The 13,732-nt window shown below is 50.4% G+C and overlaps 2 protein-coding genes across 4 annotated transcripts in view; one reads left to right on the plus strand and one right to left on the minus strand.

Moving 5' to 3' along the window:
- Positions 1-2,503, plus strand: part of ADAM17 (ADAM metallopeptidase domain 17) — a 43,919-nt gene extending 41,416 nt beyond the window's left edge. For 2 of the 3 annotated variants that reach the window (XM_081068716.1, XM_081068717.1), the window contains one exon: positions 439-2,343. In XM_081068716.1, the coding sequence (XP_080924842.1) occupies positions 439-771 (333 nt within the window). In that variant the 3' untranslated portion in view covers positions 772-2,343. Of the gene's footprint in view, positions 1-438; positions 2,344-2,379 lie in introns of those variants that run through there. The other variant, XR_013994634.1, reaches the window with a different exon arrangement.
- Positions 1,208-10,888, minus strand: IAH1 (isoamyl acetate hydrolyzing esterase 1 (putative)). Its single transcript, XM_081068718.1, has 6 exons — positions 10,770-10,888; positions 9,274-9,326; positions 7,948-8,096; positions 6,305-6,466; positions 4,200-4,321; positions 1,208-2,823 (listed from the first exon to the last, which is right to left on the minus strand). The coding sequence occupies exons 1-6, from the start codon at positions 10,848-10,850 to the stop codon at positions 2,641-2,643; spliced, it is 750 nt and encodes a 249-aa protein (XP_080924844.1). The 5' UTR covers positions 10,851-10,888; the 3' UTR covers positions 1,208-2,640.
- Positions 10,889-13,732: the final 2,844 nt, after the last annotated feature.

The raw sequence follows: 13,732 nt of genomic DNA on the forward strand, positions 1-13,732 counted from the left end.
GGGGGGGAGGCGGGCATTCTGGGTTACACTGTGGGCCCCTGCTGAGCGCAGCCTTCAGTTGGGTCCCCAGCTGCGCCTCCTTTGGTGGGTGGAGGCCATGTCGCAGCAGGAACGATCTAGGTTGGATGTTGAAGTCGCCACAGTGACAGTGGGTGGAGGTGTAACCGTGAGGGACTGAGCTGTTCACCGACGTAGTTAATATTGTGAGATCTTTTCCTGTTTGGGATCTTGATAGTTATTTTTTACGAGTTCTCTTTTGGGTCTTCAAATGGCACGTTGTCGGGACATTTGAAAGCTAACTTCCGGAGTCATTTCTGAGTTGAGAGCCTCACCTAGTGCTTAGTGTGAGGTATCACGGCACCAACAGTGCGAGGCCGTTTGGTGGGTCACGTTGGAGCTGTAGGACGTGTCATCCACCTCTCACTCCCGTCTTTCCAGAACGTCGAGATGCTCAGCAGCATGGACTCAGCGTCAGTTCGCATCATCAAGCCCTTTCCCGGGCCCCAGACCCCAGGCCGCCTGCAGCCTGCCCCCATCATGCCTGTGGCTCCGAAACTGGACCACCAGCGCATGGACACCATCCAGGAAGACCCCAGCATGGACTCGCACATGGACGAGGACGGCTTCGAGAAGGACCCTTTCCCGAGCAGCAGCGCCGCCGCCAAGTCCTTTGAGGACCTCACCGACCACCCAGTCACGAGGAGCGAAAAGGCCTCCTCGTTTAAGCTGCAGCGGCAGAATCGTGTGGACAGCAAAGAAACAGAGTGCTAGTTTAGGGACTTACGTTCTGAGCTCTTTGACTTAAGTGTGCAAAATATTGTCACAGATTTGACCTAAAATCACTGCATGTATTTTGTGAAGATTTGGGAGAAACAAGGTGACTTTCCAGCACATGCTGGCCGTGTTTGGACCCCTCCCAATGCGTCACACTTGTGTGCTCAGGCCCTTTCCTTGGGAACAGGTAAGGGGAGTCTAGCTTATTTTGAGGCTTTCAGGTTTTAGTGTTTTCGATCTTTAAAAATTTCCTTCAACCTGTGGTGCAAAAGCAGAAAATATAGCTGGATTAGGTTATAAATATTTACATTTTTGTAAATTAACCTTTTATATTGATAATAGCACTGATTAGGGAAATGATCAATTTTCTTTCTTTTTCATACACTGTAATGATCCACTGAATATGAGGAGGCATTTGGCAGTTACTCGTGAGGACAACTGGAACACACACAATTTATTTTTGCCTTCAAGTAAAGACAGAGGAGATAAAAACCAAGCTGTACATTAGCTCCAAAATGGGGGTTCTGGTCCTAGGTGTTACCCAGAGCTTTCAGCAGCAGGGAGAATCACACATCTAAATTTAGGAAGAACATAGGTTAATGTTTCTTAGAATTCTAAGGTTAGTACTCTCTAGAACAGAGGTGTCCAGACTTTTTTCAACGTTTTTCACCAAGGGCCATATGCGGTAAAATACACAAACAGCCGGGCCACTCACTCGAGGTGAAGTACGCATTGCCTCACCTGGTTTATTTAAGTAAACTAAATATATTTTTGGAATTTGCTGCGGGCCAATAAAAAATGGATTGTGGGCCGCAGTTTGGACACCCCTGCTCTAGAATTAAAACAATCCAGTTTACATGAGTTACAAGTAGTAGCCAGTCGAATTTACAGAATCCTGCCAACTCTTCAGGGCCCTAATTTGTTGGGCAGTTTTGTTTTGTAAGTACCTTTACTATTCACCAAACCGAAACTACTTCAAAATAAGGTTACCATACTCTTCTTCAACACTAGTAGCCTGAGGTAGATGTTTCTAGCCAAGTTTTGAATGGGCGAGGGTGGGACATGCTGGCGATTTGGGAATGTGCCTCCCTGGGGCTTTGTTTCTATACAAGTGATTCTGAAGAAGCCTCTGTATTGACTTGAAAGTGGGGATTTGCGTTACTTCCTGCTTTAGTGCTTCAGGATTCTGGGCGGCGTGCAGTTACTGTGTGAAGGGTCAGTCCTCTGGCAAAATTGATTTCCTTAAAATTATAGTTAAAGCTTTTTCCCTGTAAGAACTGAAATGTGCTAACCAGTCAACACGTTTTAAATGAGAACTGGTAAACTTTGAGGGCAATTAACCAAACCTGTGACAAATGGTATCTTTCTTTCTAAGGACGTTTGTTATGCAGATACCTGTTACACTAATACTTGAACTTGTACCTTGTGGTATTGGCTGTCTTTTAAGTAGTCATATTCTTATATTTTAATTACACTTTTGGAATCTGATAAGTGGGGTGTGTGGGTGTATGAGTGAAGCAGTTCCCAGCAGAATGGAAGAAAACCTTTTTTATAAAACTATAACTTTTTAAAAAACAAAACTGTTTACCTGTTTTCCATTTACAGAAGGAACAAGCTGCTCAGGGTGCATTCTGTAGCTATGGCACTGATGACACCTGCATCAGTCAAGTATCAAAACAACACAGCTGGATACAAAGCTTCTCTGAAAAATTACAATGCTTTTATTAAGCTTGGTAGCAGACGTCAGTGTTTTTTTGTTGCAGGGTCATGAGAAAATAATCTTCTTTGATCACTTATCTGGGAATTTCTGGGCACTGGTGACATCTTGTGCTGTAAGTAAACAGCCAGCCTGGATTTTATCTGTGGCTAATGGTCCCCGTCTCCCAGAAGACTGAGTTCTGGCTTTGCTTCTGCTACATCTCTCCAGTAAGGGAGCAGCAACGGTAGGGAAGAGACTTTCTTCTCTATCAAAGGCCAGAGATGTGAGGACAAAACCTCATTTCCCTTTGGTGATAAATGTAATCCATCTGACAAATAGGATGAAAAGTCCTGTAAGGGGAGAGAGGACTCAGGTAAAGGTGTGCTAGTGACTTTTCTAATCCTGGTGCCCCAGGAGTAGCCCCGACCGGCATATCACCAGCCCGACCAGCAGTCTCCTGGGAGGGTGACAGCAGCTCGTGCTTTGTGTAGCAGGTGTTCACACGCTCTTCGTAGGTTACATGCATATCACAGACGGAGCTTCAGAAAGCCTCACACCACTAAGCACCTGAGCTGAGGTGTCTTTCCAGGTCACCTGGTTAAGGAGGCTTAACGAGCGAGTATGGCACATTATACCACAAAATCGAGTGTTAGAGCTCAGGGCCCAGAGATAATTTGATGGGCCAGTTATTAGGTGGACAGAACTCTTCCATCTGGTGTTCTTCTCCAGGCTAGAACACGGGTCCAGGCCCTGCACACCGAGCTCAGGAACACTGACCACTAGAGCCCTTTCTCTGTTGGGAAGAGTCTTCTCTCCGCTCAGTTGCCCCAGCCTCGTTAGCCTTTCACAGACTAGGATTCCAATTCTAGTGGCACTTTTCCTGGGCCTTTGTTTTCTCATCGCTGCTCTTTTAGATGAGAGGACCGCTAAGGAAGACCCTCTCATTCTAGAATCTTAATGTGTTAAAGCGGAAAGGGCTGGAAGAGCAGCTGGCTCCATGGTTTGCAATTTCCTTTTCTCCAGCTGCACAACTTTTCCCACCCATCTCAGGTGGAAGCTTAACGCAGACAGAAACAGAACTCTGGCTGCTGTCCCCTTCAGCCGAGCTCGGCTGCTCCTGACCTGGGAACCCACGAAAGGGTCAAGGCTAGTCAAGGTTTCCGAGGAAGACGCACAGTTGTCACTTGTGTAAACACCCAGGAGTGAGACCGCTGGGTCCTGCGTAAGCGTATGTTTCACTGTATCGGAAGTGGTCAGACTGCTCCTGCAGGGCTGTCCCATTCTGCACGGGGATTGGCCTTGCACCTTTCCTATTTTACTGTAAGTGGGCCTTTTGGCTTTAAACCCAAAATAACTGGAACTATATCGCAAACTACGACGTTTAGCTGACATTACTCTACTTCCATTCATCGTTTTGCCTGGCAACAAATGTCCCCCCACCGCTCCCCCCAGTCTTACAAAAGAACCTGGCCTAGATGTTCTCAAACATGAGCCATTTGTTGCTCATCTCACTGTGCTGCTAACTCCTAACTGTTCAAGGGTCCCTGCTGCGTGCAGCTAAGGAGCCAGGCCGAAGAGGGTGCAAGCTGTCCCAGGGCCTCTCCTTCTTTCTGCCTCAACTTGAATTGGTGGAAAGGACAATTATCTTGCCTACTCAGAGCCGCACACAGCTGGGGCACTTCTGTGGGATCTGCGCACCCCAGTAGGACCGAGCAAGCCACCCTACCTGACCGTCCCTTTGCATCAAGGTCCACAGGTCAAGCACGTCAGTCCCACATTCCTGGGCCACTTGCAGGCACGCTCGGGCGTACTCACCAACAACTGACTTCAGGCGATTTAACTTGCAACCTTTTGAGAAGAGAGAAAATCAGGAGGCAACTGATAAACCCAAGTCTGGTCCTGGTACAGGCTCTAGTAACCCGGATGGACCGCTTCTCGGTTCCAGGAGACAGGCGTGGACTTCTGGACTTGACCTGGGCCGGGGGTGGGGGTGTGTGGGGAGTCAGAAGGACAGGCCAGCATGGGCAGTGGGGAGGAGAGGCCTTAGCGGGCAGCACTGCCTCCTGAGGACACTGAACAGAGAGGGGTCCAGAGGCAGGAAAGGCACCGGGCTGGTGGCGAGTAAGGGGTGCACACTAGAGGAATGCTGTGCCGAGACCCCTGAATTTTCACATGTAATAAGAGTGGGCATGTGTAGACTTGCCACCAGAGAAGGTAAAAGCTGGAAGGGACCACAGGTCATTTGGGCTAACGTGGGTCAGCACATTTCCCCTGCAGAGGGCTGCACAGTAGACGTCAGGCTTGGTGGGCATGTGGTCTCTGAGCACCTATGCCACCCTGCCAGTGTGCTCAAAAGTAGCCAGACAGAACCGAAAGCACGGGGCCCGGCTGTCCCACACAACTTCAGTGGTAGCCGTGTGTCAGTCTGCTAACCCCCAATGTAATGTGGTGCTTCTCCAACAAGCGGACATAGGAATCAGCTGGAAGACGTCCTGGCTCCACCCCGACTTCTGACTCAGTAGGTCTGGGTGGTCCAAGACTTTGCGTTTCTGCCAAGTGTCCAGGTGGTGCTGACCTGCTAACCTGTTAAGCACCACCCAACCCGGCCTGATGGCCCGCGGAAAGCAGGGGTGTGTTTTACCAGCACTCAGGACACTCACTCACCTCTACAGAAATGAAGCAAGTCGCACAAAACGATGCCCGCTGCGCTCTAGATACTGATTTTTCTATCATATTCCATTAAAAAGATTGTTGTCACTCACTTGGTTTCATGAGCCACGAAGGGGTTGTGACCTGCGATTTGAGCAGCACGAACAGCTCTAACTTGCACACCTCGGTCACTCCAGCATGAACGTGTCCTGCGTCAGCACTTACTGCCGGACGAGCCATCCCTGACGCTGGCAGGACACTAGCAGGACACCTCTAGGAGCGTCGCTTAGGCGACAGCAGGGCCTGTCACTCTCCCTCCTCCCCTCATACACTCCTGCAGGGGAACGTTCCCTGTTTACCTCCTGGGGGAGCTTTCTGGGCAGAGCTGCTTTCTGCTTCCCTACTTTCCACACACCTTCAGGAATAAGTACCTCTTATGCCTCTTACCGCGTTGCTTCAAATACTTATTTACACGACTGTCCCCCTCACTAGCCCAACAGGCAGGAACTGGCTTCTAGTTATTTCTGTATCCTGAGCACCCGTAAAGGTGGCAAGAGGATCAGTTTGTGGGGACAGAAGCGCCTCCGGTGGTCACAAGACAGGAACCTGGTGTTGGGGTGCCCGAGCGCGGCATGCCGTCGCTCAGTCACAATTGAGGCGCAAGTACCCTTGCACTTGGGCACCTCTGCCAGGGAGCCTGCAGAGGAGCCTTTGTTCTGGGGGGAGAAGGGCATCAGGAGAGGTGAGGCGCTGTGGAGGAAGGGCCACACGCAGATGGCAAACAAGCAGGAGTAGGCACCTCCCGCCGCTGCAGTCAGGAAGACACCCCGTGTGGACGCCAGGGCCAGAGGCACAGGCTCCCCAAGCCTCAGCGCCATGCAGACAACCAAGTTCATGGCTGTTCTGAGACGCTCGCTCAGTCATCAGCCCGGAAATTCAGGGGCTCCGTGGGCACCTTGGAGTTTGGAAAACAAGGCAGCAAATGCCAGGCCAAAGGGCCCACCCCACCCCAAGTGACAAGTTCTCAGTTATGACACAATGGACGCTGTACTGTTTTCTGTTTAACTTCTGTTGATTGAAAACAGACCTGTCCGGATACGGGGCGCTTGAGGCCACAGGCTGGACAGCAGCGCCCACCCCGCCCTCCCGGCTGACCAGGCCCGATGTGGGGCTCGGGGTTACCTTGCATGAGGCACTGCTTTTCCCAGGCAGCCTCGCAGAGTGGGGGCGGCGTGATGAGAATGACCCTGTCCGCGGGCACGCCCACGGCCTGCAGGTACCGCACCATGCTCTTCAGATTCACCACGTACTCGTCCAGGGGCACGTGCTGCTTGGGGTTCTCCTCTGTTCAGGAGGAACACGGGTACTTCAGCCCAAATGCAGGTGTAAGTGACATAGCCTGTGGCTCATGATGCTGCCGGGGAACTGCTTACACCAAGGACAGAGAGGGGCCTTGGTCAAACACACTGCCCTTGAAAGTTGTGGCCCTGGGCTGTTCGGTGGAATTTGTAAGGAAAGAGCCCTGCAGGTTCTGTCCTGGCTTCGCCCTTGACCTGGCAAACAAGGATGATAACAGGGTCCACCTTGCAGCAGGCTGCCTGCCCCCAAGGAAGCCCTGGGGACTCTGCTCGTGGGGCTGCGCGGCAGTTTCCCGAAGGGCTCCCACCAGCTCTACCGCGCCCCCTGCAGGCCACGTGCAGACCACACTACGTGCAGTCACAGAAGAACCAAGTCCCTCATCCTACCACCCAGAAAACCATTGCTGCCACTTAGGTGGACTTCTTTCCAGTCTTTTCCATGGAGATATGTATACTTGAACAAAGTTGGGATCACACTGAAGATAAATGACCATATTGTGCTTTTTTCACATATGACAAGCATTTCTGTTTCCATAAATAGGCCTCAAAAAACGACAGATTTAGTCAGAGTGACCACAGTTGAAGCTTCTAATTCCTTACTATGTAGCATTCTTTTTTTTTTTTTTTATTGCTATTATAAAGAACATACACCTGGTTATTTCCTTAAGGATTTCTAGATGAGGGAAGTTTCTTGATGCACAACACCAAAAAGCTTTCCGACAAACTATAAGCTTGCCCACCAAAAATGTAAGAGTCCATCTTATTACACACCTGTCAGCTATATGAATTACTGCTTAAAACTGCTGTCCTACGGTATTGGACTCAAAAAAACCAAAATTCCTTGTTACGTACTGGTTGTTAAATTTCTCCTTTTTTGATTATCTATTCCTGTCTTTGCCCATTTTTCTATTGGAGTGAATATTTTTCTTATTGATTTCTACATTAAAGACATTAACCGTCTGCCATGTTTTTGTAAATATTTTCCTGTCATTTTTATAGTTTGTTTGACATGTGTCCCCTTCAGAACACAGCAGCAGTTCTTCCGAAAACACATGAGGGGCGTGCTTCCTGTTCCAAACCCATTTACCATCACCCAGGATTCCAGTCTTCGTCTGGGTCCAGGAGCTGTGGGCCTGAGCTCCTTTTTCATCAGTGTGATTCATGCTGCAAAGTGTACAGTCTAAGCCCTCTGCCGCCAACTACCTCAACTTAAGAGCAAAGAATCAGACATTGAGCACAGCACAGCCGGGCTCAAGAAAATACGGGAGTGTTTGCAAGTTTAGTTCTAACAACCCAGGTATGCGGAAAATAAGTTGAACTAGAAGAAATATATAAAAGTACTCAGTGAACTCATAAATTCAGCAAAATTTTATCTACTAGGAGATAAGTAAACAGTATATACATTTAAGTTTGCTGTAACATAAAAATTATTTAAAGTGAACTAGGAAAATACAAAAATGCCTTTACCTTTCAATGCACTGTCATTGGCACCAAAGAAAATTGTAACTGCTACTGGGTTGTCCAAAATGTTCCCTTTTGTGATTAATCTTGGAAGGATAATTTTGGCCCATCGGGTATTATAGCCTGAAAATCCACGATTCAGAACATCACATTTTCTGAAATGAAAAATTTTAAAGGAAGGTGAATTTTGGAAAAAACTTTTCGGTCCTCTAGCCATCCTTTGGTGAGCCTGTGCTCTCTGGGCTTATACTGCCCTCTCTGATCCTGCCCAGGGGTAAAGCTGCTTAAGTTGTTTCAAGATAGAGGTAATAAACCCATCCTCGATGAGAAGTTATAATTACGAACAAAAGGGCTATGATTTAGTCTGCAGATGGTGATTTCATGCATGGTATAGTGGGGTGCTTTTAAAATGGGGTTTACAGCAGACAGATATTAATCTGAGCAAATACAGGTATCTTGGGTAGAAAGTCACCTGTAAGCTGGAACTCAAATGTAACAATGGTTAGTTTAGTGAGGGATAAGTGCATACAGTATTTTTCAGACTTTTTTATAGACTTACTAATTTTTTTAGAGTCGTAAGTTTATGGCAAAACTGAGAGGAAGGTGGAGACTTCCCATCAGAAGGCAGAGACTACCCTGCCCCACGCATGCAGAGCCTCCCCACTATTCACGTCCCCCACCAGAGTGGGACATTAGTTACAAGTGACAAACCTATTTTGACCGTTCATTATCATTAACAACCAACTGCTTTGATTAAATAATTTTAGTAACTATATTGTGTTTGTCTAAACCAGTTCATCAGCAGGCATTTTTTCCTTCTTAAACACATACGATTTTTTTTCAAAAGGAGGGTGGACTTAAAATCGTTTGGTCCCTTGGCAGTGAAAGCAGATGATGCCTGTGACGCCAGTCACCCGGCCAGCGTCAAATCATCACTATTTCTGATATACTTTATAAAAATAGAATTGGGGGAGGAAACCTCTATCCAAAAATGAATCCAACTTTGGGTTAAGAATATATTCTTTCAACTCCTCACTAATGATTTAAGCCATACCCACCGTAATAACTGAATAAGAACTTTTCTTTGGATTGTGAAAAGCTGTCTTTTTAATTTTTTTTGGATTCAACCCCCTAATATGTTTTTCATAACTTTTAGGGGTTGATTTCACATGGTGGCAAAATTCTTTTTACTGAACCCTGAGTCTTACCTTTCCTCCTCCCCCCTCCCTGTATCTTACTGTTTGAAACTGGACCATTCATTCTTTTCTCCTGACATGCAATTACATTTTCCATCAATCAACAGTCATGTATCAATCTAGAAACTGTTCTCACCTGACCAGCTTGTCAGCCAGTGATGCTCCCCATCCACCCTGCTGGAACGAAAACTGAAGAAAGAAAAGCCCATAGTGTAATTAGGACATTTTAATAAGGACATTTTGGTCAGCAATTCCCCTTTTGTTCTCTTCCTGACTTCCTGGCCTGCTGCCCTTGCTTTGCTCAGAGGTGGTCACTTTAGGGATTACTGTCACCACACCTCAGCAACTCTGGAAAGCAGAAGTCATTTTCTCTATCAATCGGATTTGAGTCAGTTGTCTCCATTTTATTGAAACCTAGTATTAAAGTCACTGTTATCCAGAGAAGCTACTTTAAAAAAGAAATCTATGTCTGAGGGATCAGATCAACTGTGTATTCAGTTAGGAAATGAAGTGCACGCTGTATCCCTTTCCGCAGTTGACAGAGTGACAACATTACAGAACTCGGGGATAGTGTTTGACGTGCGTCCCGTGGAATTTGGAAAGTCCTCACCACCCAAATGCCTGAAAACAGTGTTACCAACTATTGGCACGAACACAGAAAACTGGTTTAGGACAGTACGTCCGCGTGCTATAAAAATAAGAAAAGACCATGGGAAAGTAATTTTTAACACGTGCTCCTTCCCACAAGAAAACGAATTTGCAAACATGTTTCCTTGATGTGGGTTGACACGATCTTTGGTGAAGAGACGATCTGTGTCATCATCAGAGGCATCTTACCGCAGACCCCGCTGTCCCACCGCACGTGGGTGCCTGGGAGTGAGACCCCGCGAGCGACCGCGTCTGCGAGCGCGTGTAACACCACGACGCGACACAAAACACGTAACGCGAGCGCAGAACACCGGGTCTCGTATTACTTTCTGCTCCAAAAGACGCATGGGCGCCACGTGCGGCTGGGCCTTGTTCTCGGGAGCGGGGTGCGGCGTTCTCCGCACGAGGGGCCGCGGGGCGTGATGCCCGTGGCCCTGCGGGGACACAAAGCGCACTGGGGCCGCGAGCGACCACGGCACGCGGGGCGGGACAAGTGCCCGGGACAAGGACGCCGCTGAAAGTAAAACACGTGGCCTCCACCCCGACGGGGCCTCCAAACCCCAGGGAAAGCGACGAGCGGCGGACTCCGGCTCTGTCCCCGGGCGCGGCCCGTAAACCGCCCAGACCACAGCCCGTGCGCGCGCCGCAGGCCACGCCCCGTCGCCTCCAAGCCGCGAACCACGGACACGGGAGCCCGCCGGGTGGGTGAAGGGGCGCGGGGGGCGTCCGCTCCACGCACGACGCTCTTTCCAGGTCGCTGCCGGCGTCACCGAAACGACCCCGCCTCGGGGGCCGGGGGGAAACGGCCTCGACAACGTCGTGACGGGAGGGGGAAGCCGGGGTCCCGCGTGGGGCGAGAAGGCGGAGTCAGCGGTGAGGCCAGGCCCGCGGCCCTGGGGGGGGGCGTCGCCGAGGACGCCCGAGACCGGGCCTTGTGAGGGCCGAGCCGGGCTCTGCGGACAGTACGGGGCTGAGCGGCGGTACCTGGGTGATGGAGTCCCCGAACAGCAACACGCGCGGCCACACCAGAGAGCTCCCGCAGCCCACGGTCTCGCACAGCGCCATCACCCCGAGGGCCGAGGCGGAGCCGGCCAGACCTCGGGCGGGGCGAACGGCGGGGGGCGGGGCGAACGGCCGGGGCGGGGCGATCGGCCGGGGGCGGGGCGAACGGCGGGGGCGGGGCGAACGGCCGGGGCGGGGCCAGCCGCCGGGCGCGGGGCGAGCGGCCGGGGGCGGGGCGAGCGGCCGGGGGCGGGGCGAGCGGCCGGGGCGGGGCGAACGGCGGGGGGCGGGGCGAACGGCCGGGGGCGGGGCGAACGGCGGGGGGCGGGGGCGAACGGCGGGGGCGGGGCGAACGGCGGGGGGCGGGGCGAACGGCGGGGGGCGGGGCGAACGGCGGGGGGCGGGGGCGAACGGCGGGGGCGGGGCGAACGGCGGGGGCGGGGCGAACGGCGGGGGGCGGGGCGAACGGCCGGGGGCGGGGCCAGCCGGGCGCGGGGCGAGCGGCGCCTGCGCAGTCCGATGTCCTCCTGGCCTTGTCGCCTGTCCCCGGGATCCCGCCTCCCGGGGCTCCTAGAGCAGCGATTCTTTGGTGGCCACCTGGCCATTTTAAAAAGACGCAATGGCTGTTGGGTCTTGGAAAGCTCAATCTTGCCCGTTTATGAAAGCTCGGGCTCCTGCATTTATTCGCTGTCGTCCATTCATTCACACCGAGCCGTTAGGTGCCGCAGCGACCCTGCCCTCCCGGAGCCCACCGACGCCCGGAGGGAGGAGCGGCCTGAGGTCGGAGGGAGGAGCGGCCTGAGGTCGGCCTGAGCTGCGCCTTTACCCGCCCTCTGGCCACTGTCGCTGTTCAGTTGCCCAGGTGGAAACCATCCCCGAAAGGAGAGCGGTTTTGTGGTGCCACCAAGAGGCATCACTCACCGTTCGCAGGAGGGTTCAAATACTCAGCAAAGGGCAATAGTGAGAAGAACAAACGTTAGAAGTACTTCCAAGGGATTCATTCAGCACAGGACCACCTCTTATTAAAAACTTAACCATTTATTGAAGGTTTTGACCTCAACAAAATACACTCATGACCTTTGCTACAGACCGTACCGCAGAGCAGTCAAGGAAAACTGCTGTGCTGAGGTTCTCCCGCAGGGGAGACAGGTTAGGCTCAACTCTGAGCACAACAGAGTGGGGATATCCAGCCAGGGAGCTGGGTGAGGGGGCAGGTGGATGTAAAGTTACCGGTAGGGGAATTCTTTGCTAACTTGACCTAACAGGATTCTTGCTGAGACTGGACTAAGGGAGCAAGGACAGAGCTCAAGGTAGGGGCCTCATCAGAGAGCTTTCAGAGGACGCTGACTCAACTTTGCTCAAAGGAGAGTCCTTGTCACCTCAACCATGCAATGAAGTGTGATGGCAGAGATGAAAACAAGTCAGAAGTCTGTCTGGAAACATCTGAGTTTAAGGTGAAAACCAGTAGGGCCAAGGGAGCAGTGCATGGCAGAAAAGCTGATGTACCTTTCCTGTGGCCTGGACGTGTGGCGTCTGGTGGGAGACAGGCTGGAGCTGGACAGGCAGGTAGGGTGACGCAGAGTGTGACCAAATCTTTGGGCCACTAGTTCCCTGGTTTCAACTAGAATCATGTGGGGAGCTTTAAGAAGGTGCTGATAAAGGGTGCTCACTCTAGACCAACCAACTTAACTTCTGGTGCTAACCCGTGGGCATCGCTATAGTTTTAATGCTGCCCAGTTGATTCCATTGTGTAGCCAAGGTTGAGAACCCCTTAGGCCAAGTTCAGGTGTTTGGACTTCATCCGAGTCACAATGAAAAAGACCCGAAGGATTTTCAGCAGAGGAGCCTTGAGGGAAGCTCTGTGTATCTTAGAAATCAACTACAAGCATACCTCGTTTCGCTTTACTGCACTCCACAGATGTTGCCCTTTTATACAAGTTGAAAGCAAGACCCTCCACCAGCAAAAAGATTTTGATACTTGCTTTAACCTGCAGTATCTCCGAGGTGTGCCTGTGTACGGAGGTTGTGGAAGGAATGAGAGGAAAGAGGATGACTTGGACTCAAAGAGCCCCAGGGGAGACACAACAGGCAGATTCAAAAGCAACTTAGAATCCTTAACTCAAATTGGCTACGGCAGGGAGAGGGAGCAGAGGAAAGGACACTCTCCCCTTTCGCTGTCAATATTCTGACTGTTAAGGTATTACAAGTGTGTATTTTTTGTAACTTGAAAATGTTTTAAAAGCTATAATAAATTTTAAAAATCTTACATGACACATAGACCATCAGTTTGGGCCAAAGACCAAGTAGGCTACGTTATACAAATAAGTGCATTTCGTTTTATGTAAAAGTTAGACTCACACTTTGAAGTTTGTCATTAAAGCGCAGGGAAGGAGTGGTCAATGGTTATAAGTCACCCAGAGGTGAGGCAAGAATGAGGCCTAAACAGTGTCGGGGGAATTCAGTGGCAACAACAGGTGCCTTTAGCTTGACAGTGAATATCAACAACTCTTCAGTTAGGCTGTGAGGGCAGGAGCTAGCCGAGGCACATGCGCACTCCTTCTGCAGAGGTAACAATCAGGCCTTTCATCCGTGTAGGTGCCAGGTTAGCCCCTAGCAGAGTCCGCTCCCTCGGGAACAGCACCACCCACTCCTGTGTCCAGTTATTTCCAAGTCTGAATTACATGTACTTCGGGAGACTGAACTAATGATTACACATGAAACACTTCAACAACTGATTCCTGAATAACCTTGAACTTCAGTCATAAAAATAACATTCTGAATATCTCTGAATTCAATGGATAGCTATTAAACAAAGAATATATTACTGAACCCCCAAAGTCATAATTTTACAAATGTATAAATTAAGGAACTTAGCAAGAGTATCAGGAGGGAAGAAAGAGAAAAGAGGCTTAAAACTTTTAAATGATCATCTCAAATTAAGCATA

This window comes from Rhinolophus hipposideros, assembly GCF_964194185.1.
Source record: "Rhinolophus hipposideros genome assembly, chromosome: 12".
Classification (NCBI taxonomy): Eukaryota; Metazoa; Chordata; class Mammalia; order Chiroptera; family Rhinolophidae; genus Rhinolophus; species Rhinolophus hipposideros.

Excerpts from the sequence above, each read along its gene's own strand:
- IAH1 (XM_081068718.1), bottom strand. The coding sequence starts at position 10,850 with ATGGCGCTGTGCGAGACCGTGGGCTGCGGGAGCTCTCTGGTGTGGCCG. Across the intron at positions 8,097-9,273 it reads CTGGCTGACAAGCTGGTCAG|AAAATGTGATGTTCTGAATC; the intron begins GTGAGAACAGTT and ends TTTTCATTTCAG. Across the intron at positions 2,824-4,199 it reads TGATGCAAAGGGACGGTCAG|GACTTTTCATCCTATTTGTC; the intron begins GTAGGGTGGCTT and ends CTCCCCTTACAG.